We start from the raw sequence: 23,102 nt of genomic DNA, 5'->3' as shown, positions 1-23,102 counted from the left end.
AGAAGGCGACTCAGCAAGAGATATAATGTTAAAATAATTAACATTATTGTAATTGAGTACAGCAATTGATCAGAAGGTTGGCGGTTCAAATCCCCACGATGGGGTGAGCTCCCGTTGCTTGGTTCGAAAGCACGTCAAAGTGCAAGTAGATAAATAGGTACCGCCCCTGCAGGAAGGTAAACGGCGTTTCCGTGTGCTGCTCTGGTTCACCAGAAGTGGCTTAGTCATGCTGGCCACATCACCCAGAAGCTGTACGCCGGCTCCCTCGGCCAATAAAGCGAGATGAGTGCCGCAACCCCAGAGTTGGCTACGACTGGACCTAATGGTCAGGGGTCCCTTTACCTTTACCTTTACTTGAGTAAAGTAGGCTGGACTCAGTCCGTTGTCATGCTGTTAGCAAGACAGAGAGGATTACTGAGTCTTAGGTATGAACCTTCCCAAAAAGAAATGGTATCAAGATGAAGAAGGCATGATGTTGGGAACTTAATATTGCAAAAAAATTCTGGATATTTCAAATATCACAGACAGGTGGAGCCAGTGTGGTTTGTTGGTTAGAATGCTGAACTGGGACTGGGGAGACTGGGGTTCAAATCAGTCACTAAGCTCACTGGGCAACTGTGGGCCACTCACCATCTCTCAGCCTTAACCACTTTGCAAGGTCATTGTGAAAACAGAATAGGGAGGTGGGAATCACCTCCAGCCCCTTTGATGAAAGGCGGGATATAAAAATAATGATAAATTACAGGTTGCCAAGTAGTTTTTGGTTTTTTTAAAATGGATTTCTCCCAAGAATGGCAAGCCTGGGGAAAACACAGCCGGCCTTTCGACGACAATAATGTCATGCGGTCAACTGTGGGAAACTTGCAAGCAGGAGGAGACCCAAAGGTTTTCAGAAGTGGGATGATTTCCAGCAAAGCAGCCTGTTGCAGCAGGACAAACAAAATGGCTTGTGGCACCTTAAAGGCCAGCCAGTTTTGTCGTGGCATCAGCTTTCATGTCCACCTGGTGCAGGAAGCACAATCCTCAATGTTGTGAATGGCCACAGCTCTAACTGAATTTGTTACTATGGGCCCATCAGCGCTACACATTCAAAGCAGTATCAAACCACTTTAAACTGTCACGCCTCTCCGCAAAAGAATCCAGGAAGCTATAGTTTGTGAAGTGTGCTGAGAGTTGTTAGGAAACCCCTATTGCTCTTCCAGAGTTTCCTGGGAAGAGGGATTTGGCTGTTAAACCACCTGGGAAACGGCAGTTTTGTGAGGGGTCTCCGAACAACTCTCAGCAGATTGAATAAGCGGCAGTTTCCAGGATTCTTTGGGCGAAGCCCCAAAGAAGACTGTTTTAAAAGTGGGGTGATACTGTTTCAAATGTTCAATGCAGACAGAGCCTTTCATTTCCCTCTGACCTCACAGCTTACAACTGTTTGCAAACACCTACCAATGACGGTTTAAACTCGACACATCTGATGAACCAAACTCTATCCCACAAAACCTATGCCCTAATGGCGTTTGTTCATATCTAAGGTGCCATAAGACTGACAATGGAAAGGCAGACTTACCATGTTTGCAAGAGATTGTTGAATTCATAATTCTAAATTTTACATATGTACGTAAGGAGAGTCCCTGCTGAATCTGGCCAAAGGGCCATCTATTCCGGCATCCTGTCATTTCTTTCCTTTTAATTATCACGTTAGGCTTTCTTTTCTTTTTTTACTACCCCTCTACAAAAGTTCAAGTGCAGTATAGAATAAGCAAAAAGGGCTTCCTGGTGGTGCTAGCCGTACTTCTCCCTTGCAGACAGCAGAAGGTGCATTTCCCTTCTTAAAGGTAAAGGGACCCCTGACCATTAGGTCCAGTCGTGGCCGACTCTGGGGTTGCGGCGCTCATCTCGCTTTACTGGCCGAGGGAGCCGGCATACAGCTTCCGGGTCATGTGGCCAGCATGACTAAGCCGCTTCTGGCGAACCAGAGCAGCGCACGGAAACGCCGTTTACCTTCCCTCCGGAGTGGTACCTATTTATCTACTTGCCACTTTGACGTGCTTTCGAACTGCTAGGTTGGCAGGAGCAGGGACCGAGCAACGGGAGCTCACCCCGTCGCGGGGATTCGAACTGCTGATTGGCAAGTCCTAGGCTCTGTGGTTTAACCCACAGCACCACCTGTGTCCCTATGTTTCCCTTCTTATGTAGAGCCAAACAGGGAGAGTAAATTGTGACGGTCCCTTAACTATCTCCATGGTTGTGAAAGTTTGTGCAGCAATAAGAGAGGGAGCTACAAATCAGGAAGAGCCCACCCTGTAGTTAAAAATCTTACCTCTTGCTATGAAGTCAAAGCCTTTGGCAGGTTTCCACCCTTCTGGGTCTCAGCTTCCCACCTGAAACACTAGCCTCCCTCATAAGGCTGTTGTAAGCGTCACCTAGACGGCATTCTGTTGAGTGTTTTAAAGCGCTATAAAAATGCTACTTATTTTTTTAGCTGCTTTGTTCTTGGGAGCCAGACTCCTGGTCAACCTAAGTCCAGAGCTGTCTGTTCTGGCTGGAGGGAGTCGCTCTCTGGGGTTTCGAATCCCGGCTATTCGGTTCTTCCAGCTGAAGATATATGGGATTGAACCAGGGATCCTCTTGCAGGAAAAGCATTCCCTCTACCAATGCGCCTTCACACACCGCTAAAGGCTACATTCGTGTTTCCTAAGCTTTGGTCTCCAGCTGTTTTTGGACTACAGTTCCCACCATCCCTGACCGCTGGTCCTGCTAGCTAGGGATGATGGGAGTTGTAGTCCAAAAACAGCTGGAGACCCAAGTTTGGCAAAACTTTTATTCCATCATGTAGCCCGGAGTATCTCAGAGTGTTTTAATCCATTTTCTTTTCCCGCCCACTCCAGTTTGGAAGCAGAACCAAGTTTAAATGTCCCCTAAGCCTGAGGACGTTTATCTGAACTGAGCACATTACCCCTCGCCTGTGCTAACACGCCCCACAATCATTCCCCTCCCCTTTTGTCAAACGCTTGATTTTAATCTCCTCGGGGCAGGGAACTTCTCACGCGCCACTGACGGCACTGTACAAATAAAATACATCAACCATGCATGCAAAAAACGAGATCCGATACTCCCTCTCCAAACATGCAAACACACATCCCTGGACCCTGGAAGCGGCTTGAGCTGATCCCGACGGCAAAGAGCCCATAACAAGGAAGTGGGTTTTCCATTTACTCCTCCGGACCAATTAAATGCATAAAATAAAACATCCACGTGAGCCCAGCTTGTCTCAGTTAACTCCCCACCAAAAACAAAAGGGCGCGTGGCGTTTGCTGATTTGCGTTCAAGTTTCTGAAACCCACCCAAAAGTGTTTCCTACTTTCCCCCCCTTGCCCATCCCAAGTGGCCCAACACATCCGGCGCGAAAGCCTCTCCCAAAATGCTGTGTTCCCTTTTCAAAGCCACCAAACTCACCATCCTCCGAAACCATTTCCTGGTCTAAGGCAAATACACCCCCCCTCCGCCCCTCAGATCTCAGAAATGGTGGGTGAGGGGCATTTGCGTAGCCAGAGGGGCAGGGGCATGGCAGCTCGTAATCAAGCAAATAAATAAAAAATACTTAGGGTAGAAACTGTAGAAAGATTTTTTTTCTGAGCACTTGGGGTCGAAAGAAAGTAATTTACAACTGTTGTGGAGACCTTTCATTCCGATTGAGCCAGGCAGAGAGAGGATGACGACAGGTGGGTATCCCGCCCCTCCCTTAACATAAATCCTGGCTGTGCCCAGGTGAAAAAAGAACAGAGAATTTGGGCTTTGGGTGTCCCCCGTCCCCCGACACACTCCACTTTCAATCCCAACTTCCCATCCTCACCTGCCCCCCCCCATCCTGCACCCCAGACACTCCACGCGCGCTCACACAAAGCCGATTTATCCAGATTTAAAAAGGGGGGGTCTCCCCCTCTGCCAACCACCATCACAGCACCCCCGAGTCCTGAAGCTTGGGGACCCCCGACCCCCCCACACACACAATGGACTCACCATAGGGGCTGACGGCTTGGCTCCCCATGGCCCAGGGTCGCCACCTGATCCCAGGACTGTGCAAGGACGGCGGCGAATGCTTCGAAAGGGAGATTCTGATCTGGAACCTGTTGCTTAGCAGTTGCCTGCCAGCCTCCCTCCTCCCGCTTTGACATCACCGCCGCCCTGCCTGGCGCTGGAGAGACACACCTGCTGGCTGCGCTCACCTGCCTCTCAGCCCGGCCACGCCCCCTGCCCGCGCAGCCACGCCCACGCCACGCCCCCTCGCGCCGGCCGCGCGGCGCCTTGACCCGGCCAGAGGCTGGACGCCATCTCCTCCACCCTCCTCCTACCCTCCTCTCTCGTTGCACTTCGGGAAAGCCACCCTGATTTTCAGCCTCATTCCACGTGCTCCAAAGTTTTCCCGAAGAGAAGAGAAAAAAAACTCGGAACCTCAACATTGGGGATCGGCCCCCCTCCCCCCACCAAAAAAAACCGGGGACAAGGTTTGGCAGCAATTTTGCAGAGAAAAAAACCGTGTTTTGCAGCAGCCCCCAAACTAATTGATACTCAAACTGGGAGGTATCACCCCAAAAACCAAACAATTTTTTTTTTAGTAAGAACACAATAGGATATCAAACACTAAAAACTCCCCTGAAAAACATTTTTGCAGCATTTTGCAGAGAATATCTCATGTTTTGCGGTGGCTCACAAACTGAGTACAGTGGTACCTCGGGTTAAGAACTTAATTCGTTCTGGAGATCTGTTCTTAACCTGAAACTGTTCTTAACCTGAAGTACCACTTTAGCTAATGGGGCCTCCTGCTGCTGCCGCGCCACCGGAGCACGATTTCTGTTCTCATCCTGAAGCAAAGTTCTTAACCCGAGGTACCTATCTCTGGGTTAGCGGAGTCTGTAACCTGAAGCTCTGTAACCCGAGGTACCACTGTAATAGTCACTCAAACTGATTTGGGGGTTTGTCACTCATTGAAGCTGGATAAAAGCTTCCTTATCCCCAAGCAAAAGAACATCCACAATAACCTTGATCGCCTGGGGTTAGGGGTATACTGAGCTGAGGTGGGTCAGATCCAGAGCCGAAAAGTCAGATGACCACTCTCCCTCCTCCAAGCAAGGGCTGCCTTTCTTAATTCCCAAAATATGGATCAGGGTCTACTAAGAGGGCACATAGGTGAAGCCAGGATTTGGGCTAGCGGGGCCAGGCTTTTGTGGGGAGGGGAATCTAAGATTTGTATTGATTTTTACTGATGGCTCCCTTGTCCATGTGCAGAAGCCGTTAATATATCCTGCAGCACCAGTGTGCTTAGTGTCCTATTTATTAAAAGTATTTCTATCCCAGCTTCCTCTAAAGTCACAATCAGGATGAAAAAGAGGAATTAAGGAGAACGAAGATGACCCAAAATATCCAGAAGGTTTGGAATTTGACCTTACCAAGTTGCATAAGCAACGCGAGACAGGTCCCTGCTCCCAAGGAACTTACAGTCTCAGTCTGATAGGGAAAAGCAAGCGAAATGTTATAGAAGAAGCAGAGGAGGGGGAGCTCGCCCCCCCTCCACAATGTGCACCTCCACATTTTTCTGTATGGCAAAATAAAAAAATTCCTTCCAGTAGCACCTTAAAGACCAACTAAGTTAGTTCTTGGTATGAGCTTTCGTGTGCATGCACACTTCTTCAGATACACTGAAACAGAAGTTGCCAGATCCTTCTAGATAGTGAGAAGGTGGGGAGGGGTATTACTCAGAAGGGTGGTGGGAATGGGAGATTGGCAGATAGCTGAGATGAGCCTGTTGACGACTCTTAACGACTGCAGTAGGTCTTACAGGAAAAGGCAAGGAGTGAGAAGGTGAGAAGGTGAAAAATGGCTTAGTCATTTTTCACCTTCTCACCCCTTGCCTTTTCCTGTAAGACCTATTACAGTCGTTAAGAGTCTTCAACAGGCTCATCTCAGCTATCTGGCAACTTCTGTTTCAGTGTATCTGAAGAAGTGTGCATGCACACGAAAGCTCATACCAAGAACTAACTTAGTTGGTCTTCAAGGTGCTACTGGAAGGAATTTTTTTATTTTGACTATGGCAGACCAACACGGCTACCTATCTGTAACTGTATGGCAAAGTTAGCTTTCAAAAGCCACTGGAGCCCTGCCAGAAAGAAAAGGTGAAGGGAGAGGTTTGCCAGCTGCAGATTCTCCTCAACAGCGGAGAAAAGCTGGTAACCCTGTTTCCCCTTCTGTGCCACTGTAGAGACACTGGGGGTTACAACATTTCCGTATGTTAGTTGCATCCTCAGCAAAAACCTTGTGAGGTAAGTTAGCCCAACAATTTTGCAACCCTCAACTTGTGTCCGTGTTTGTATCCTGGTCTCTCTCTCCCACAGGTACGAAATCTAATAAATTATTATTATTATTACTACTAATAATAATAATACGTGCCCCCTTCATGGATCACTGCCTTGTCGTGGGGAAGGGGCTTGAATAACTCAGAGAAGCTATGAACTATGCCGTGCAGGGCCACCCAAGATGGACAGGTCATAGTGGAGAGTTTTGACCAAACATGATCCACCTGGAGCAGGAACCGGCAAGCCACTCCAGTATCCCTGCCAAGAAAACACTGGACAAAGTTTAAAAAGCAGAGACATAACCTTGCCAACAAAGGTCTGTATAGTTAAAGCTATGGTTTTCCCAGTAGTGATGTATGGAAGTGAGAGCTGGATCATAAAGAAGGCTAATTGCCAAAGAATGGATGCTTTTGAATTATGGTGTTGGAGGAGACTCTTGAGAGTCCCATGGACTGCAAGAAGATCAGACCTATCCATTCTGAAGGAAATCAGCCCTGAGTGCTCACTGGAAGGACAGATCCTGAAGCTGAGGCTCCAAGACTTTGGCCACCTCATGAGAAGAGAAGACTCCCTGGAAAAGACCCTGATGCTGGGAAAGATGGAGGGCACAAGTAGAAGGGGACGACAGAGGAAGAGATAGTTGGATAGTGTTCGCAAAGCTACCAGCATGAGTTTGACCAAACTGTGGGAGGCGGTGGAAGGCAGGAGTGCCTGGCGTGCTCTGGTCCAGGGGGTCACGAAGAGTCGGACACGACTAAACGACTAAACAACAACAAATAATACGGGCACTGTCTGTCTGACCTCAAATGGGAGTTCCACAAAATTGGGACCATCCACACACAACTCCTGGTGGATACAAGCCCTAATAGTGATTCCCCCGAAAGGCTGCATAGCTCAGTCAGTAGAGCACGAGACTTTTAATCTCGGGGTTGTGGGTTCGAGTCCCATGTTAGGCGAAAGATTCCCGCCTGCATTGCAAGGGGTTGGACTAAATGACCTATGTGGTCCCTTCTATGAAGGCTTCCGTGATCAGGCAGGGATTAAAGGAACTGCTAAGCATCCCGGACTCCAGTTGTTAAAAGGCCATGCAAATCAACACAATAACTTTGAACCTGGCCTGGGAGCATATGGGCAGTTGGTGCAAATTTTGGGAAATAACCTGAATTATGTGCAGACAACAGTCTGTCCGCATCAACAGTCTAGCAATTTTGCACATGTTGAAGCCTCTGGACAAGGCCCAAGAGTAGCCGCAGGTAGTTGTTGTTGTTGTTTAGTCGTTTAGTCATGTCCAACTCTTTGTGACCCCATGGACCAGAGCACGCAAGGCACTTCCACTGCCTCCTGCAGTTTAGTCAAACTCATGCTGATAGCTTCAAGAACACTGTCCAACCATCTCGTCCTCTGTCGTCTCCTCATTGTGCCCTCCATCTTTCCCAACATCAGGGTATTTTCCAGGGAGTCTTCTCTTCTCATGAGGTGGCCAAAGTCTTGGAGCCTCAGCTTCAGGATCTGTCCTTCCAGTGAGCACTCAGGGCTGATTTCCTTCAGAATGGAGAGGTTTGATCTTCTTGCAGTCCATGGGACTCTCAAGAGTCTCCCCCAGCACCAGAATTCAAAAGCATCAATTCTTCGGCAATCAGCCTTCTTTATGCTCCAGCTCTCACTTCCATACATTACTACTGGGAAAACCATAGCTTTAACTATACAGACCTTTGTTGGCAAGGTGATGTCTCTGCTTTTTAATATGCTGTCTAGGTTTGTCATTGCTTTTCTCCCAAGAAGCAGGTTGTACACACTGTTATAAGGGTGTCTCTCAAGTAAAAGGCACACTGAGCCTCCGGTGACAAAAGATGGATCCAGGAGCAGCCCCAAACTCCATTCCTATCCCAAAGAGGCAACTTGGCCACTCAGTCCAGATACAGAAGATTTATTAAATCAGCTTTAATCTGTTTACAAGCTCTCATCAACCAGGGGCAGCAAGGTAAGCAGCGGAAACCAACTTATTATTCAGGTGAACTTTTCCCTCACAACATACCAGATTTAGGCTCCACCCAAAGGCAAATTAGCTGATGTTAACTGAGAGAACGCAACTAACACCCAGGTTGTTTTGGTTTTTTAAACACAAGAGTGGGTGTGTGTTGGCCTAAGCAGCCAAGGGAGGGAGATGGAGAAACAAGGGGGGTTAACTCTTTCCCTGCCACAGACAACAAAACTGCCTGAAACCGCTATTTGTTTTTGTAATCACAACCCCATTCTTTGAGGAACTTCCTCCACAAAGCAGTTTACGGTCACCAGTAAAAATCAGCTCCAGCTCCTATGTCACCTAAATGTACATGGAGCTTGGCATTACGTCAAGCCCATAATAGCCAACTCTTGACACGGACTGTAATCGGTGGTTTTTCCTAGAAAAAGAGATGCTGGAACTCACTACGAATGCCTCCCTTGTTCTCTTAGAATGCCAAAGGTGCCCACCTGAGAGGTGCCAGAAACTCAGTTCTGGCGAGTTCTGGCTGAGAAAAAGCCTGGGCCGTAATCCTGTAACTCACTTAACCTCAGGGAATACAAGAGGATTTACCTCTGAGAAGACGCAAAACAGGAGGATGCTGGAGATAATTCAAAACAATCTGACCAGGAGATGCATCAAAACAGCCGCAAACTGTGGAGGGCAATTGAGGAGCTAGGCTGGGGTAGCAAATCGCACTCACAGCTCACAGTTCAAGGAAGGGATGTAGTTAAGAGATGAGGAGCCCACCCATTGCAGGCAGAAAGCCCGGTGTTTGTGTGTGTTTTTTTTTTGTGTGTGGTCCAAACCATCACCTCTAGGGAGGTTGAGAAACTTGTCTTCTGCTTGGAACCTTAGCAAGCCCCTAGGCACCGTGTGGGAAGGGCTGGGCTAGCCTAGCCTTTGTTCTGCAACCCAAGATGGCTGTCCATGTAGACAGTACTGAGCAAAATGGACCGGTGGCGTGACTGCAGAAGTCTAGCTTCTACAGTGCCTTTTCATATTGTCATTTTACGTTGTGAACCGTCCCGAGATCTACAGGGGGCATAGCTGTCAACCGTCCCTTATTTGGCGGGAAAGTCCCAGGTTTCAAAGGAAGCAGCTCCTCTCCCTCCCTCCCTGCCGGCCAGGGAGGAGGGAGGCTCCAACTGTGTTGCTTGGCTGTGTTGCTCACCCAATAAGGAGTCTAAGAACGACTGGGGGGTGGAGCTTGCATGCCTTGTGCCGATCAAATCAGCCGCATTGCCTGGGGACTCGCCTTTGCTCAGCACTTCCCAGCGAAGAGGTGACGGTGGTTTTCCTTGCTGCATCCCCTTTGCCGGGTTGCTGCGCTGTGGGAACCACCGCTTGAGGCTTCGTTTGGCTGCTGGCTAGGCTTTCCGCCTTTGGCTCAGAGGGGCTCAGAAGTTGAACATACCTGTGTTCTGAAAATCCCTTATTTTGGCTGCTGATCCCTTATTTTCAAATCTGTAAGTTGACAGCTGTGACAGGGGATAGGGCAGCATGCAAATTTAATAAATAATACTAATACATTCTTGTGAAGGGAATATGGAGTCAGCAACCTGTGAAAATGGCTCGCAGCCACGTTTTACATATCAGAACACTAGATACCTGTGAGATCACGTACACATGCACACACGTGAACCTGCTTCCCTGCAAATTTCCTTTCTTCCTCTGAGAGGCAGGTCTGGATTTTATTCTGGGAAGAGTTTACCTCTTTTATAACCTTTGCTATGTTTCTGTATCATTTGGAATATAGTGCTGTCATGCAATGGGTTGCTTGTTATATTGCTTCCAGCCTGCAATGGCATTGGAATGTATATTGTATCTGTCATTCATTGATACCTTTTAATGATTTACAGTTTGTTTCAGGATGATGACTTTGAAACGCCATAACGTACATGTAATCCAATTATTTGCTAAGTTGTGTTACAATTTTAAATGATTTTGTGTTTGATTGCTAGTGTAATGATGTACAGATTTTCATTTCTGCTGTGTTGTAAAATGCTTTGAGCATATTTACATGCAAATGTGGGATGCAAATTCAAATAAATAAATCCAGCCAACATTTAGGGCTGCTTATCTGAATCTGGCCTCCCAGGCTGACACCCTACCTCGCCAGAGTGGTGCATGCTCTAGTTATCTCTCGCTTGGACTACTGCAATGCGCTCTACGTGGGGCTACCTTTGCAGGTGACCCGGAAACTGCAATTAATCCAGAATGTGGCAGCTAGATTGGTGACTGGGAGTGGCCGCTGGGACCACATAACACCGGTTCTGAGAGCTCTGCATTGGCTCTCATTACATTTCCGAGCACAATTCAAAGTGTTGGTGCTGACCTTTAAAGCCCTAAACGGCCTCAGTCCTGTATACCTGAAGGAGCGTTTCCACCCCCATCGTTCAGCCTGGACACTGAGATCCAGCACTGAGGGCCTTCTGGCGGTTCCCTCATTGCGAGAAGTGAGGTTACAGGGAACCAGACAGAGGGCCTTCTCAGTAGTGGCACCCACCCTGTGGAATGCCCTCCCATCAGATGTCAAGGAAATAAGCAGCTATCTTATTTTTAAGAGACATCTGAAGGTAGCCCTGTTTAGGGAAGTTTTAAATATTTAATGCTGTATTGTTTTTAACACTCGATTGGGAGCTGTCCAGAGTGGCTGGGGAAAACTCAGCCAGATGGGCGGGGCATCAATAATAATAATAATAAAAATGCAGCGTGATGTACCTGTCATTGTTTCTATAAATGGAGACACCGGCAAAGGCCTCTTTATTCTCCCCCTGCTCATAACCACACAGACACGCAGAGCAAGAATGGCTTTAGCAAAGGCTTCCCTTTTAATTTTGCCCCTCACCTCTTCTCTGCCATTTAGCTCTGCCTTGGCTGGTGCCAGGAGCAGCCGAGATGCTTCGTGTGAGAGCCGGTTCTTCCTGTCAAAGCCTCTCCCGCTGTGGGATGGGGCTTTGAAGAGTCCTTTGCCCACCTCTAGCTTCCTGCAGGAGGGAGTCAGGGGACAGGGCCAATGCTTGCTGCCCCCTTGTCAAATGAAACTAGGGCCCTCTGTTAAAACTGGGTTGCAGGCACTCCACCTTGGCAGGCCAAAAAATGACGTCCTCTTCCGTCAACACAAGAGACCTAATGGATGAGGCCGCAAAGGCCTATCCAGACCAACAGCTCTCTCCCCAACTCGTGACTCCTAGCAACTAATATTCAGAGGCAAACTGCTTTGAACAGTGGAGGGAGAACATAGCATTTGTGACTAGTAGCCACTGACCGCCTGATCTGCCACGAATTTGTCTAACCCCACTTGTAAAGCCATCCAGGCTAATGGCCATTGCTACTGTCCATTCCATTATGCGCCGTGTGTGTGTGTGTGGGGGGGGAATAGTTTCTTTTATCTGCTTTGAAGCTTCCAAACTTCTGCTCCACTGGATGGCCCTGAGTTCTGGAATTGTAATAAAAAATGTAAGGTCTTATATATATGTTCATAAATGTACCAACCAAGCATGTACATGGATATGTGGACCAGATGTCGGGAGCAGCACAGGAAGACCGCCCTGAAACCATTTTGACTCCCAAACTGACCAAATGTTTTCTCTGCAAGGAGGGAGGGGGTGAGGGAACCTTCCCATTGTCTCAGGAATTGGGTAATCACCATCTCAAAGGAATGGGCAGACTACCAGGAAAGGCAATCAGAAAAGGCATTATCAGATAACCTGGCAGCATGAAAAACAAAAAAAATCAAATTTCTGTTGTAGACCGCCTTTTCTGTGATGTAGGTATGATGTTTGTGGGGGGTGGTCTTGGGTTACACCCCTTCTGTGATGAATGTATGATGTATGGAGGGGTGGTCTTGAGCTCCAGGGAAGGGAATTTAAAATGTCTATATAAGGGCAGGCACACCTTTGTCCGGGGTCCTCCTCCTTTCTCCTGCATGTGAGGGGAGCACCCTGTTGCAACAGTTCAATAAAGATCAGGCTTACTAGTTGCTTTGCTTCTCAATATTCTCTGGTTGGCCTCTGTTACTTTCTCCGACCGATGGAGAACCTACAACGGACTCAATAAGGGCTCTTGTGTCCCCATAAGGGAATAAAGGCAGAATCCTCTAAGGGACTTTGAGGGATGGGTGGGGATCTTGCTGAGCTTCTGGGATTCTCGGAAGACGTCTGCAAGGTCGTGTAACTACACAGACAAGGCCCTGTCCGTCCCCCCCCCCAAAAAAAAAAATCCAGAGAGGTACAAAAGACCTGCAAACTAGCATTCAGATGCCTCTTACCCACACAGTCCCCAGCTAGGAATGAGGCAAGAAGGGGGGAAAAAACACACCATTGCGGCTTTGCTTTAAGTTTGTATCAAAAAATTGCCAGATGCCAACGTTTATTGGTTTTATGGCCCCAGAAAATTACAGTTTAAAAAACAAAATTGTGAAAACCCATAGAAAAGAGAGAAGATAGAGAGGGAGAAAGAGAGAAAGATAAGGCTGGCCCCTGCAAACTGAATCAATACTTCTGCTGTTCCAGAGGTTGAAAGGAGATACAGCTATGGGACCGTCACAGGCATCACCGAGCTTGGAAAAACCTTGGCTCCAGTTCGAAACTGAAACTTGTGTCACACGCACACAACACACGGACAAAAGGTAAACATTAACTTGGCCCCCAAACAAGAAAAAGGCCATTAAAAAACATTCCCCCCCCCTTCAGCTGACAAGGCGCATCAGACAGGAAGCAGGATAGCAACACGCACATACACCATCCCACCAGGAGGAGGCAGCGTTATCTCTGAACGCAACCCTCAGGCTCCTCACTGCTTGATGTCGGCTTGTCCTCCATCAACAACCACACTGCAACATGGGGGTCTGATCCCCCAGAGTCTTTCCTCACAAACAGGAGCCTGTTTGGCGGGCCTGTCCGTGAGCCAGCGTCAGGCGATTATTTGCAGCATGTGGTTGTTGAAGGAAGAAGACCACTGGCTCCAGGCGCAGGGCTCAAAGTGTGACCCCGCTTTGGTGCCTGCGCACAACGAGAGCACCCTGGCCCGGCACGAGAGGAAAGTCCCGCGTGCAAAGGTTTCCCCGGTTGGCAACAAAAGTGTGGGTGGCTCGGGAGTTATACTGGCCTGGCTATGTGCGTCAGGCCCAAGGCCTCCAGGTGCGCACGTGACCTTTGACCTCTGCCCTCTGTATGCCAAAGATGGGGAAGCTGCAGCCCCCCAGGCGTTGCTGGACCCCCAGGCCCCACAGCGAGAGATGCAGTGCAGCCATCTCTGGAAGGCCACCAGAGCCCCACCCATTGCTCTGTCCAAGGCGCTGGGCACCTTTCGGCCCTCCAGATGTGGCCGGACTACAACTCCCATCATCCCTTGCCATTGGCCATGCTGGCTGGGGCTGATGGGGGCTGCAGTCCAATTGTGTCTGGAAAGGTTCCGCACCAAGCACAGAGGCTCCCCTCGCTTTCACCTCCCTGGAACAGGAGACAGTTTTTCTCCTTCGCCAGCCGGACTGTTTCTTTCCAGGCAAACTCTTCCTCTTGGTGGAGGGGGTTGGGGGGGGAAGGAGAAACTCCTGCGCTTCCATCTCGCTCGCCATAGGAGAGCAGGCCGCAGCCGGCTGGAGAAGGAGGGGAGGGATCCCGACGCCGGGGTCTGGCAGCTGGGCCCGGCTCAGGCCTGCGTGGCAGGGAGGTTGCTGCTGTCGGGGAGGCCGTCTTGGTGAGCCTCCAGGCGGGCGAGGCGGCTTTGCTCCAGGGCAATGGCCTCGGCCGAATGCTTGCACTTCTCCGAGCCGCACTGGCATGTGAAGTATTTGCTCTTGATGTCCCAGAAGCGGTCGCCGTAGTCAAACCTGGGTGGCAGAGCAGGGGAAGAGGAAAAGGAGGAAGAAGAAGAGAAGAAGTGTTTGGATTTGATCTCCCGCTTCATCACTACCTGAAGGAGTCTCAAAGCGGCTAACATTCTCCTTTCCCTTCCTCCCCCACAACAAACACTCTGTGAGGTGAGTGAGGCTGTGAGACTAGGTGACTAGGCCAAGGCAGCTGCATATGGAGGAGCAGGGAAGCGAACCCGGTTCCCCAGATTACGAGCCCACTGCTCTTAACCACTACACCACAGGGTGAAGTTTGGGTGGGGGCAGACCGGAGCCTCACCTCGTGACAGCAGGCACTGACTCTGCACTGGTGTATCCAAGTACAGCCGCTTCAGGTTGCATTTTTTTGGGTTACGGATGCGCCGAAACCCAGAAGTACCGGAACGGGTTACTTCCGGGTTTCGGCGGCCGCGCATGCGCAGAAGCACTAAATCACACTTTGCACATGTGCAGAAGCGCCGAATCGCAACCCGCGCATGCGCAGATGCGCCGCTGCGGATTGCGAACATGCCTCCCACACGGATCACGTTCACAACCCGGGAGTCCACTGTAGCTGGAAGCAAGGGGTTGACAACCTTTCGGGGACACGTTTGCAGGCCACAGAAATCAGCAACTTGGGGGTGGCGTTAGCCACAGTGGCTACGTTCCACCTCGGTGGATGGAGGTGGAAGATACCAAGTCGCCAAGTAGGGAGAGTGGGTACTATATATGTGCCAGGACTCCCCCTACTTGTGAGCCCCACCCGCTGGAATTGCCCCGAAGCTGCAATATAGGCTTGGAGAAAACCCACTCATATCGGCTAATGAAAGTTTCTTTCAAGCCTAATTCCAGAAGGGGGGACGGGAGACAGGTTCGTGAAAGGTAAAGGTAAAGGGACCCCTGACCATTAGGTCCAGTCGTGACCGACTCTGGGGTTGTGGCGCTCATCTCGCTTTATTGGCCAAGAGAGCCGGCATACAGCTTCCGGGTCATGTGGCCAGCATGACTAAGCCGCTTCTGGCGAACCAGAGCAGCACACGGAAACGCTGTTTACCTTCCCGCTGGAGCAGTACCTATTTATCTACTTGCCACTTGGACGTGCTTTCGAACTGCTAGGTTGGCAGGAGCAGGGACCGAGCAACGGGAGCTCACCCCGTTGCGGGGATTCGAACTGCCGACCTTCTGATCAGCAAGGCCTAGGCTCTGTGGTTTAACCCACAGCGCCACCCACATCCCTTACAGGTGCCTGTAGAGGCCAGGAATAACCTCCAAAGGCACATGCATACCCATGGGTACCATGCTGAAAGTGGTGTGTGTGTGTGTGTGTGTCTGCATACCTGCATACTTTTGACACAGCTGCCATTGGTAGACAGCCCTTGGAAGAGGTGGTCAACCCTCAGTCAGGCCTTGTGCTGAAACAGCGTTAGCATGACTGATGGAGAGGGGAGGGACTGCTTTTCATCAAGGGAAAGACAGCCAGAACCCCCACCGAGGTCGGCATTAACTGTTAACTCTTGACAACCTGTGCCTGAGCTGGTGTTTTCCTCTTCCCTCCTCTTCCTATTTCCTCACGTGCCGTATCTTTTTTTAAAGATTGTGAATCTGAGGGAAGGACTGTCTTGGTGCCGATTTTGTTAATTTTCTTGCAAGCCTTTTTTGGCTAAAGGGTGGAGGGGGGAAATGGCTCAATCAATGCCTCTTCTCTCCACTGACCCTAGCTCTTCGCCGGTCTGAATGTCCCGGCTGCTGAAGAAGGCAATGCGGGGGAAGCGCAGGTCCTGGTGAAGCATGAAGACGCGCACGGGGATGATGTTGGGGTCGCACAGGTGGTTGATGAAGCGGCTGACGTTCCCGTAGTAACGTGCGTCGATGCAGTAAACCTCACCGTCCTGCAAGGTGTAGAGGGAGGGAAGGAGGGAGATCAGACATAGGAGGAATCTGGGCAGTTTCCAGGGCCTTACGACCATCCAAGACCAAAGAGACTTTGGGCGTCCATGAGAAAGGGTGGGTGGGGAGTCCCTCTAGGAATCCCCAGATTCCTAGATTTTCTTTTTATATAATAATAATTATTATTATTTATTTATACCCCGCCCATCTGGCTGAGTTTCCCCAGCCACTCTGGGCGGCTCCCAATCAAATGTTAAAAACAATACAGCATTAAATATTAAAAACTTCCCTAAACAGGGCTGCCTTCAGATGTCTTTTAAAGATAGGATAGCTGCTTATTTCCTTCACATTTGAAGGGAGGGTGTTCCACAGGGCGGGTGCCACTACCGAGAAGGCCCTCTGCCTGGTTCCCTGTAACCTCACTTCTCGCAATGAGGGAACCACCAGAAGGCCCTCGGCACTGGATCTCAATGTCTGGGCTGAACGATGGGGCGTGGAGACGCTCAGACACTGAGCAGGTATACAGGACTGAGGCCGTTTTTAAGAAAAAAAGGAAGTTTCTAGCATTTGTAGAAGCTGAGATCCAGGGTAAAATGTGCAAGCACTCGTCTTCTCATTTTGGGAGTGAGAAACTAGCCTGCTCCCCCACTCCAGTGTTTTATGCCACCACCTTCCTGGAAATTTCCTGCTGATGACCCTGAATAATAACAACAACAACAACAATAATAATAATATTTTTATACCCCCCCCCCCACTCTGGGCAGCTCCCCACAGAATATTAAAACCACGATAAAACATCAAACATTAAAAGCTTCCCTAAACAGGGCTGCTTTCAGATGTCTTCTAAAAGTCTGGTAGTTGTTTATTTCCTTGCCGCTACCAAGAAGGCCCTCTGCCTGGTTCCCTGTGACATCACATCTCGCAGTGAGGGAACCTGGGATGTAAGACTTTCAATTCCTAAACACTGACCAATTTAACTCAGGTTCACCCTGATCTGCTTCCCTGAGCTGGGGCCCTTCCTTTTTAAGAGAGGATCCCTCTCTTCAGGCGCCCAACTCCCACCCAGGCAAACCAGGGACTCAGCTATATAGCTGCAAACAATGAGGCTTTAAGTGCATTATGCAAATGTGACACTAGATGGCGATGGTGAGCTTATGAGAAATTCAATATATTTTTCAAAACTTTTTTTTTTTTAAGCATTTCCACAGTGTTTTTATGTGTGTCTAGATTCCACCCAGGAGCCTGGATAGCCTCACCTTATTGTCCAGATCAAACAGGTACGAGTCGTCTTCCCTGACATCAGCTTCTGCATCAGAAATCAGTTCCCCCACATACCTTCAGGCAGGAAAACGTGGGAGATGTGAGAGAGGGGCTTGCTGGGCAGCTGCTCCTTGAAGCAGGCAAAGTCTAGTACCAAAATCCCAAAGTTTGGAGAGGAGGGCCTCTCTGCCTCCCTCCCTCCTTCCCACCCACCCATCCATCACAACGCCTCTCTTGATTTAGCTGGAGCTTCGGGGACAGGGGAAAGGGAAAGACGAGCTTTCCTCCAGCACCAACTCACTCGCAGATAAAGGTTCCTTGGGGAATCGTCTGCAATGCCCGGACACCCCATCCCATCTTGGCCGTGCGGTAGAGCTGCAGGCGGACCCTGCAGTGAAGGGAGAACAGAAGGACACTGGTTTCCAGCAGGCTAGAGAGGCTTGTGGTGGGGCCTGAGTCCCCTTCCATGGTTTTGGAGGTTCTGAACGCAGCAGCAACAACAAAAAGAACTCACTTGATGCCACTCTGCACCACGCGGTTCTTGCAGTTTCTCCAGCAGGTGCAGGCCTGGTTGCATTCGAAGATCAGGGGCGGCTCGATCTTGTTGAACTCTTGCAGCAAACGGCCGTCCTGCAAGGGGGGAAAGAACAGGAAGGAGAGGGTAAGGAAGTTATCCAGGCAGAGGAAGAAGAGTTTGGATTTGATATCCCGCTTTATCACTACCCAAAAGAGTCTCAAAGCGGCTAACATTCTCCTTTCCCTTCCTCCCCCACAACAAACACTCTGTGAGGTGAGTGGGGCTGAGAGACTTCAAAGAAGTGTGACTGGCCCAAGGTCACCCAGCAGCTGCATGTGGAGGAGCGGAGACGCGAACCCGGTTCCCCAGATTACGAGTCTACCGCTCTTAACCACTACACCACACGGGCTGCTGTTTCCCAATTGCCTTTCGAATCTATAGCCAGAGATTAAAATAGGGCTTGCCTGAGATGTTGAGATTTCCCTGTCAGCCTGTGTGGACAAAATGTGCAAAATGGAAATTCTGCCCATAGGACAGTGGTCTGCTATCTTCAGGGAACTGTTTCCTGTTGACGTGTCTGCAGAGGAGCTCTGCAAGTACACCTTAAAACCCGTTTGCCCTGCAAAGGGTTCCCTGATGTTCTTCAGGGCCTGGTCATTTCACAGTGGCCAGGCACTGAGTAGATGGAGTTGACGCCAGGGACCCCCCGGATGCACATCTGGCCCAATCTTGCCCACCCACTCCTGGCTCTGCCTAGTGTGGTGTAGTGGTTAAGAGCGGTGGACTCGTAATCTGGTGAACCGGGTTCGATTCCCCGCTCCTCCACATGCAGCTGCTGGGTGACCTTGGGCCAGTCACACTTCTCTGAAGTCTCTCAGCCCCACTCACCTCACAGACTGTTTGTTGTGGGGGAGGAAGGGAAAGGAGAATGTTAGCCGCTTTGAGACTCCTTAAAGGGAGTGAAAGGCGGGATATCAAATCCAAACTCTTCTTCTTCTACCAAAATCACCAGCACCCAGTTGACTTTTCCCGTGGGTCAACAGCCCTGCAAAGAAAAGAAAGGTTCCTCACCTTCGCCTTAGACCAGGGGTTGAGGAGCCTTTTTGGGCCAGAACTTTCTCTCACACTGCTGGCCAACATTTTGAAACAGGTGGGCAGGAGAAACCTACCTGTCACTCACCCAACACCATGACAAAGTCAGGTAGACAATCCTGCCCACCTGCCAAAGGTGATCCATGGGGGGAAGGGGTGCGCTTTGCTAGTGTGTTCCCCAAACTCCAAGTACCCAGGAGGGAAGAGTTTAATTTTACTCAATGTATATACGTCACTTCGTACTATATAAATATATAAAACTGATTCACAACCAAGGTAAACAAATATGATACACACACAAAAACATTGTGAAGAACAGTTTTAACCATGTCACATCATAATATTGGTGCTGTTCAAATGAACAAGAAATCAGAAACCCTTTTAGCTGCTGCTAAAAGGCCTCTTGGTGCTGTGGGTTAAACCATAGAGCCTAGGGCTTGCCGATCAGAAGGTTAGCGGTTCGAATACTTGTGATGGGGTGAGCTCCCATTGTTTGGTCCCTGCTCCTGCCAACCTAGCAGTTCGAAAGCATGTCAAAGTGCAAGCAGATAAATAGGTACCACTCCAGCGGGAAGGTAAATGGCGTTTCTGTGCGCTGCTCTGGTTCACCAGAAGTGGCTAGTCATGCTGGCCACATGACCCGGAAGCTGTACGCCGGCTCCCTCGGCCAATAAAGCGAGATGAGCGCCGCAACCCCAGAGTCGGCCACGACTGGACCTAATGGTCAGGGGTCCCTTCACCCTTTACCTTAAAAGGCCTCTTTGGGGAGAAAATTCCACAAATGAAGCTAAGCACCAAAGCCACCTTCCAGTTCAACCAAACGAAGACCATACCCCACTCTGACAAAAAAAAGGGGTGCCAGTTTATATACTCCACTTACTATGTTTCCTGACATTTCAATGTTTCCACCTTTCTGGGTCAGCTAACAAGCCACTTATACTCCCTCAGTCACTCACCTTGTCATACCAGCAGCGGATGCTGAGCTGCCCACATAAGCAGTTGCTGGAGGAACAGTCATCCTGGCAGGTGCAATGCTGGGAATGAGAAAAGAGAAGGTGTGAGATGGATGCCACACAAGGGGAGGGAGAGGGAGAGGTACCAGCCCCCACCTGGGGCAAGGCCACCTGCAGCCCACAGGTGTACTGCCTTGCCAACTTGGAGAGGGAAAGGGGGAGGGTGGAGCCGGCACTACAAGAGGGGTTTTGCCACTGTGGCGCCCTTGAGATCTTCCCCTGGGCCCCTGCCAAGCCTCCCCTGACCCCGGCTCCCCCAGCACTGGCCCCTTAAACACAAGGTACTGGGGACGGTTAACACCTGCCCCCTAAAGAAAGCAGATGCCCAATTCCAGATTAGCACAGCGATAGCCCTTTCCGGCTCCTTGCTAAAAGTGTTTCGTTCTTTAAAACTGTCCCTTTTCGTCTCAGAAACTGTTTTTATTTTTGGAAGGAGGGCACTCGCTACGAAGCCCAGGTTGCCCAGTCAATGGAAGTACCTGCAAATGGGTGATGTTGCGGTCGATGTTCATGGTGGAAGTCTCACAGTTTTCCGAAATGTATTTGTAATCCTCTGGGCAGGGCTCGTCGTCCACGGAGTTGACACAGGGAATGGGGACGTTCTCGTAGCCACGGGCCACGTCCCTGGAAAGAGAGAGAGAGAGCTTTAAAGGTACGTCGTGTGCGCAGCCAAAGTGATGTCTTTTTGAGTACAGTTGTACCTCAGGTTACATACGCTTCAGGTTACAGACTCCGCTAACCCAGAAATAGTGCTTCAGGTTAAGAACTTTGCTTCAGGATGAGAACAGAAATCGTGCTCTGGCGGCGTGGCGGCAGCAGGAGGCTAAAGTGGTGCTTCAAGTTGTGCGATTTCAGGTTGCGTCCCGCGGTGACCCAGAAGTAACGGAAAAGGTTACTTCCAGGTTTCGCCGCTCACGCATGTACAGACACACAAAATGATGTCACGCGCATGCAGAGAAGCAGCAAATCGCGACCCACGCGTGCGCGGACGTGGGTTGCGTTCTTTTCAGGTTGCGAATGGGCCTCCGGAACGGATCCCGTTCGCAACCAGAGGTACCACTGAAAATCAATAAAAACAACTGCTATAGCATGCGCGCGCGCGCTCTCTCTCTATATTTATATTATTATTATTATTATTATTATTATTATTATTATTATTATTATTACTGGTGAGACAGAATGGATGCAATTCTCTTCTAGGTCCACACAGAGACAGCCATACAAGCACCATCTCGTCCAGCAGGGAGGAGTTGGAGGCAGACCCCCTTCCCTCATCCAGACACGACCTCAAACCGCACCTGCTGATGATGCGCTCGGTGCGCACGGAGCGGTTCATAATCCCTTGGCGGATCTTGCGGTTCAGCTGCAAGGCAAACCACACCTCCGAGTTCTCCAAGGTCAGGTCCAAGGGAGTGTCCCCTTCTTTGTTCCGCACTTCAGTGTCGGCCCCCCGGGACAGAAAGAGGCTGCTCGGGGGAAGGAAGAGAGGATTAGAGCCGAAGGTGTCGTGGCGCCCAGCCTGCCTCCAACCCCCCTGCAATGCGGAAGGGAACCCTGGCCGGTCTTACAGGACACACTCGTGGTAGCTCTCCCGCGCGGCTATGTGCAGAGGCGTGTCTCCGTGGAAATTGACCGCGTGGAGGTCGCACTGGGCGTTCAGCAGGACTTCCGCAATCTCCGCGCTCCCCGTGAAGGAAGCCCAGTGCAGGCAAATGTTCTCTTCCTGGTTGGGAGAAGAGGGAAGGAGTTACAGGAGGATATGATTCTGTCTTGGGGGGGGGGGGTTACTATTATTGCAAGGGAGGAAAAGCAGCATAAAGGAACAGAGCAAAGAGAACACTAGGAGAGACTTTTGATCGTAACTCTACGCGTTCAGCAGGCGGGCTGTGTCAGGGAAGAGTTAGAGTTAGAAGATTCCAGTTTCCCAGAGGGAGAAAGCATTCCCCAAGGGGGGGAGGAGAGCAGTGAATTGAAGAGAAGAGAGCAACAGGAACAACAGGGAGGGACCGGCTGTTCCCAGGAAAGGCAAGGGTTAAGTTCTAGCTCAGATTCGGAGGAAGGGAGATACAAGCCAGCTCTAGCCAGGAGGTTAGAAAAGGGAAAGCGAAGGGAAGGCACCTTCGCCATTTGGAGAGTGGCTGGTCATGGAGAAGCAGAGCTCAGAAGGCAACTGAAATAAGTGACTCTGAGGAATAATATTTAAGAACCGTTTATAAGAATGTTTTGTTAATAAGCAATAAAAAGTTTTATAAAAGAACAAGAAGCGTTTGTGTGGTGATCTGAAGAGGACAACGACCAGTCCTGACAGGCTAAGAGAATGAAGATTCCTTCTGCTGCTTTTTCAAGCTATAGTTTCTTGAGTTAAAAACAGTTTCTCTAAATTTTAAGAACGTGCATGCTTTCCTAACGTAAAGTAGATCAGTTGGGAGTCGTTCTTGAGTGAATATTTTGAATAATTTATTTTATGTAGCTGACAGAATTAAAATCAGAAGTCCTTTTTATTTTTCTTCTACTTTTTGGTGTTCCTTTGGCATTTTCTTTTCTCTCTCTCTCTGGTTTTGTTTTTATTTAGACTGGTTTCTTTTATCTACTTGTGTTACGGAAAAGCTTTAATATAATCTTATTTAAAAAACAAACAAACTTGCACACGTTTCACGTCGCTCTAGGGTTCATCTCTGAAACGCATGGAGCTGCAATAAAAAGTCTTACACTGGTGAGCTCCGGAGCCCAGTTCTCCTCTTTGCTCTGTTTTACAAACAGCTACTAAGTCACGATGGATATGCATTTCTTCCATGCAGATTTATGCAAGTTGAACTGATTATCCCACTCGTTAGAAAGCAACAGGCTTCAGGGTCAGAACCACGTGCAGCAGAAGGGGGTGACAGAACGTTGAGGTGACTGGATGGACTGTACCACTCAAGGCTTCAAGTGGGATGGGGGTCACATTTATGGAACGGCTCACCCACATTAAACACAACAGAAAACCAGCACATTAACATGGTAGGATAGGACATTTCCAGGGCTTTCTATTGGCAGAGAGTTGTGTGCTTTTTAAAAACGTGAATGCACATTTTCTTTAAAAAAAAATTTATTATTATTTATTAAATTTGTGATAAATTTGATAAGTGAAGGTCCTGTGTGAGTGTCTGGAGGC

General features: G+C 49.5%; 3 protein-coding genes across 6 annotated transcripts in view; all 3 read right to left on the bottom strand.

The window, feature by feature from the left end:
- The window catches only part of SLC44A4 (solute carrier family 44 member 4), a 61,994-nt gene extending 57,816 nt beyond the window's left edge, over positions 1–4,178 (bottom strand). The window contains exon 1 of the mRNA XM_082209669.1: positions 4,012–4,178. Coding sequence (XP_082065795.1) covers positions 4,012–4,039 — 28 coding nt within the window. The 5' untranslated portion in view covers positions 4,040–4,178. The remainder of the gene's footprint in view (positions 1–4,011) is intronic.
- The window catches only part of ZBTB12 (zinc finger and BTB domain containing 12), a 107,314-nt gene that overhangs the window by 36,659 nt on the left and 47,553 nt on the right, over positions 1–23,102 (bottom strand). The gene's annotated exons all lie outside the window — the stretch shown is intronic.
- EHMT2 (euchromatic histone lysine methyltransferase 2) overlaps positions 12,676–23,102 on the bottom strand; it is a 40,707-nt gene continuing 30,280 nt past the window's right edge. For all 3 annotated transcript variants that reach the window (XM_082209255.1, XM_082209256.1, XM_082209257.1), the window contains 9 exons: positions 21,517–21,671; positions 21,247–21,414; positions 20,428–20,572; positions 19,892–19,969; positions 17,841–17,956; positions 17,628–17,714; positions 17,323–17,401; positions 15,893–16,068; positions 12,676–14,179 (listed from right to left, as the gene is read on the bottom strand). In XM_082209255.1, coding sequence (XP_082065381.1) covers positions 13,999–14,179; positions 15,893–16,068; positions 17,323–17,401; positions 17,628–17,714; positions 17,841–17,956; positions 19,892–19,969; positions 20,428–20,572; positions 21,247–21,414; positions 21,517–21,671 — 1,185 coding nt within the window. In that variant the 3' untranslated portion in view covers positions 12,676–13,998. The remainder of the gene's footprint in view (positions 14,180–15,892; positions 16,069–17,322; positions 17,402–17,627; positions 17,715–17,840; positions 17,957–19,891; positions 19,970–20,427; positions 20,573–21,246; positions 21,415–21,516; positions 21,672–23,102) is intronic.

The sequence above is a fragment of the Podarcis vaucheri genome (assembly GCF_965113315.1).
Source record: "Podarcis vaucheri genome assembly, chromosome: 2".
In the NCBI taxonomy this organism is placed as follows: Eukaryota; Metazoa; Chordata; class Lepidosauria; order Squamata; family Lacertidae; genus Podarcis; species Podarcis vaucheri.
The sequence above is the reverse complement of the archived record's forward strand: the minus strand, read 5'-3'. Positions and strand labels throughout refer to the sequence as shown.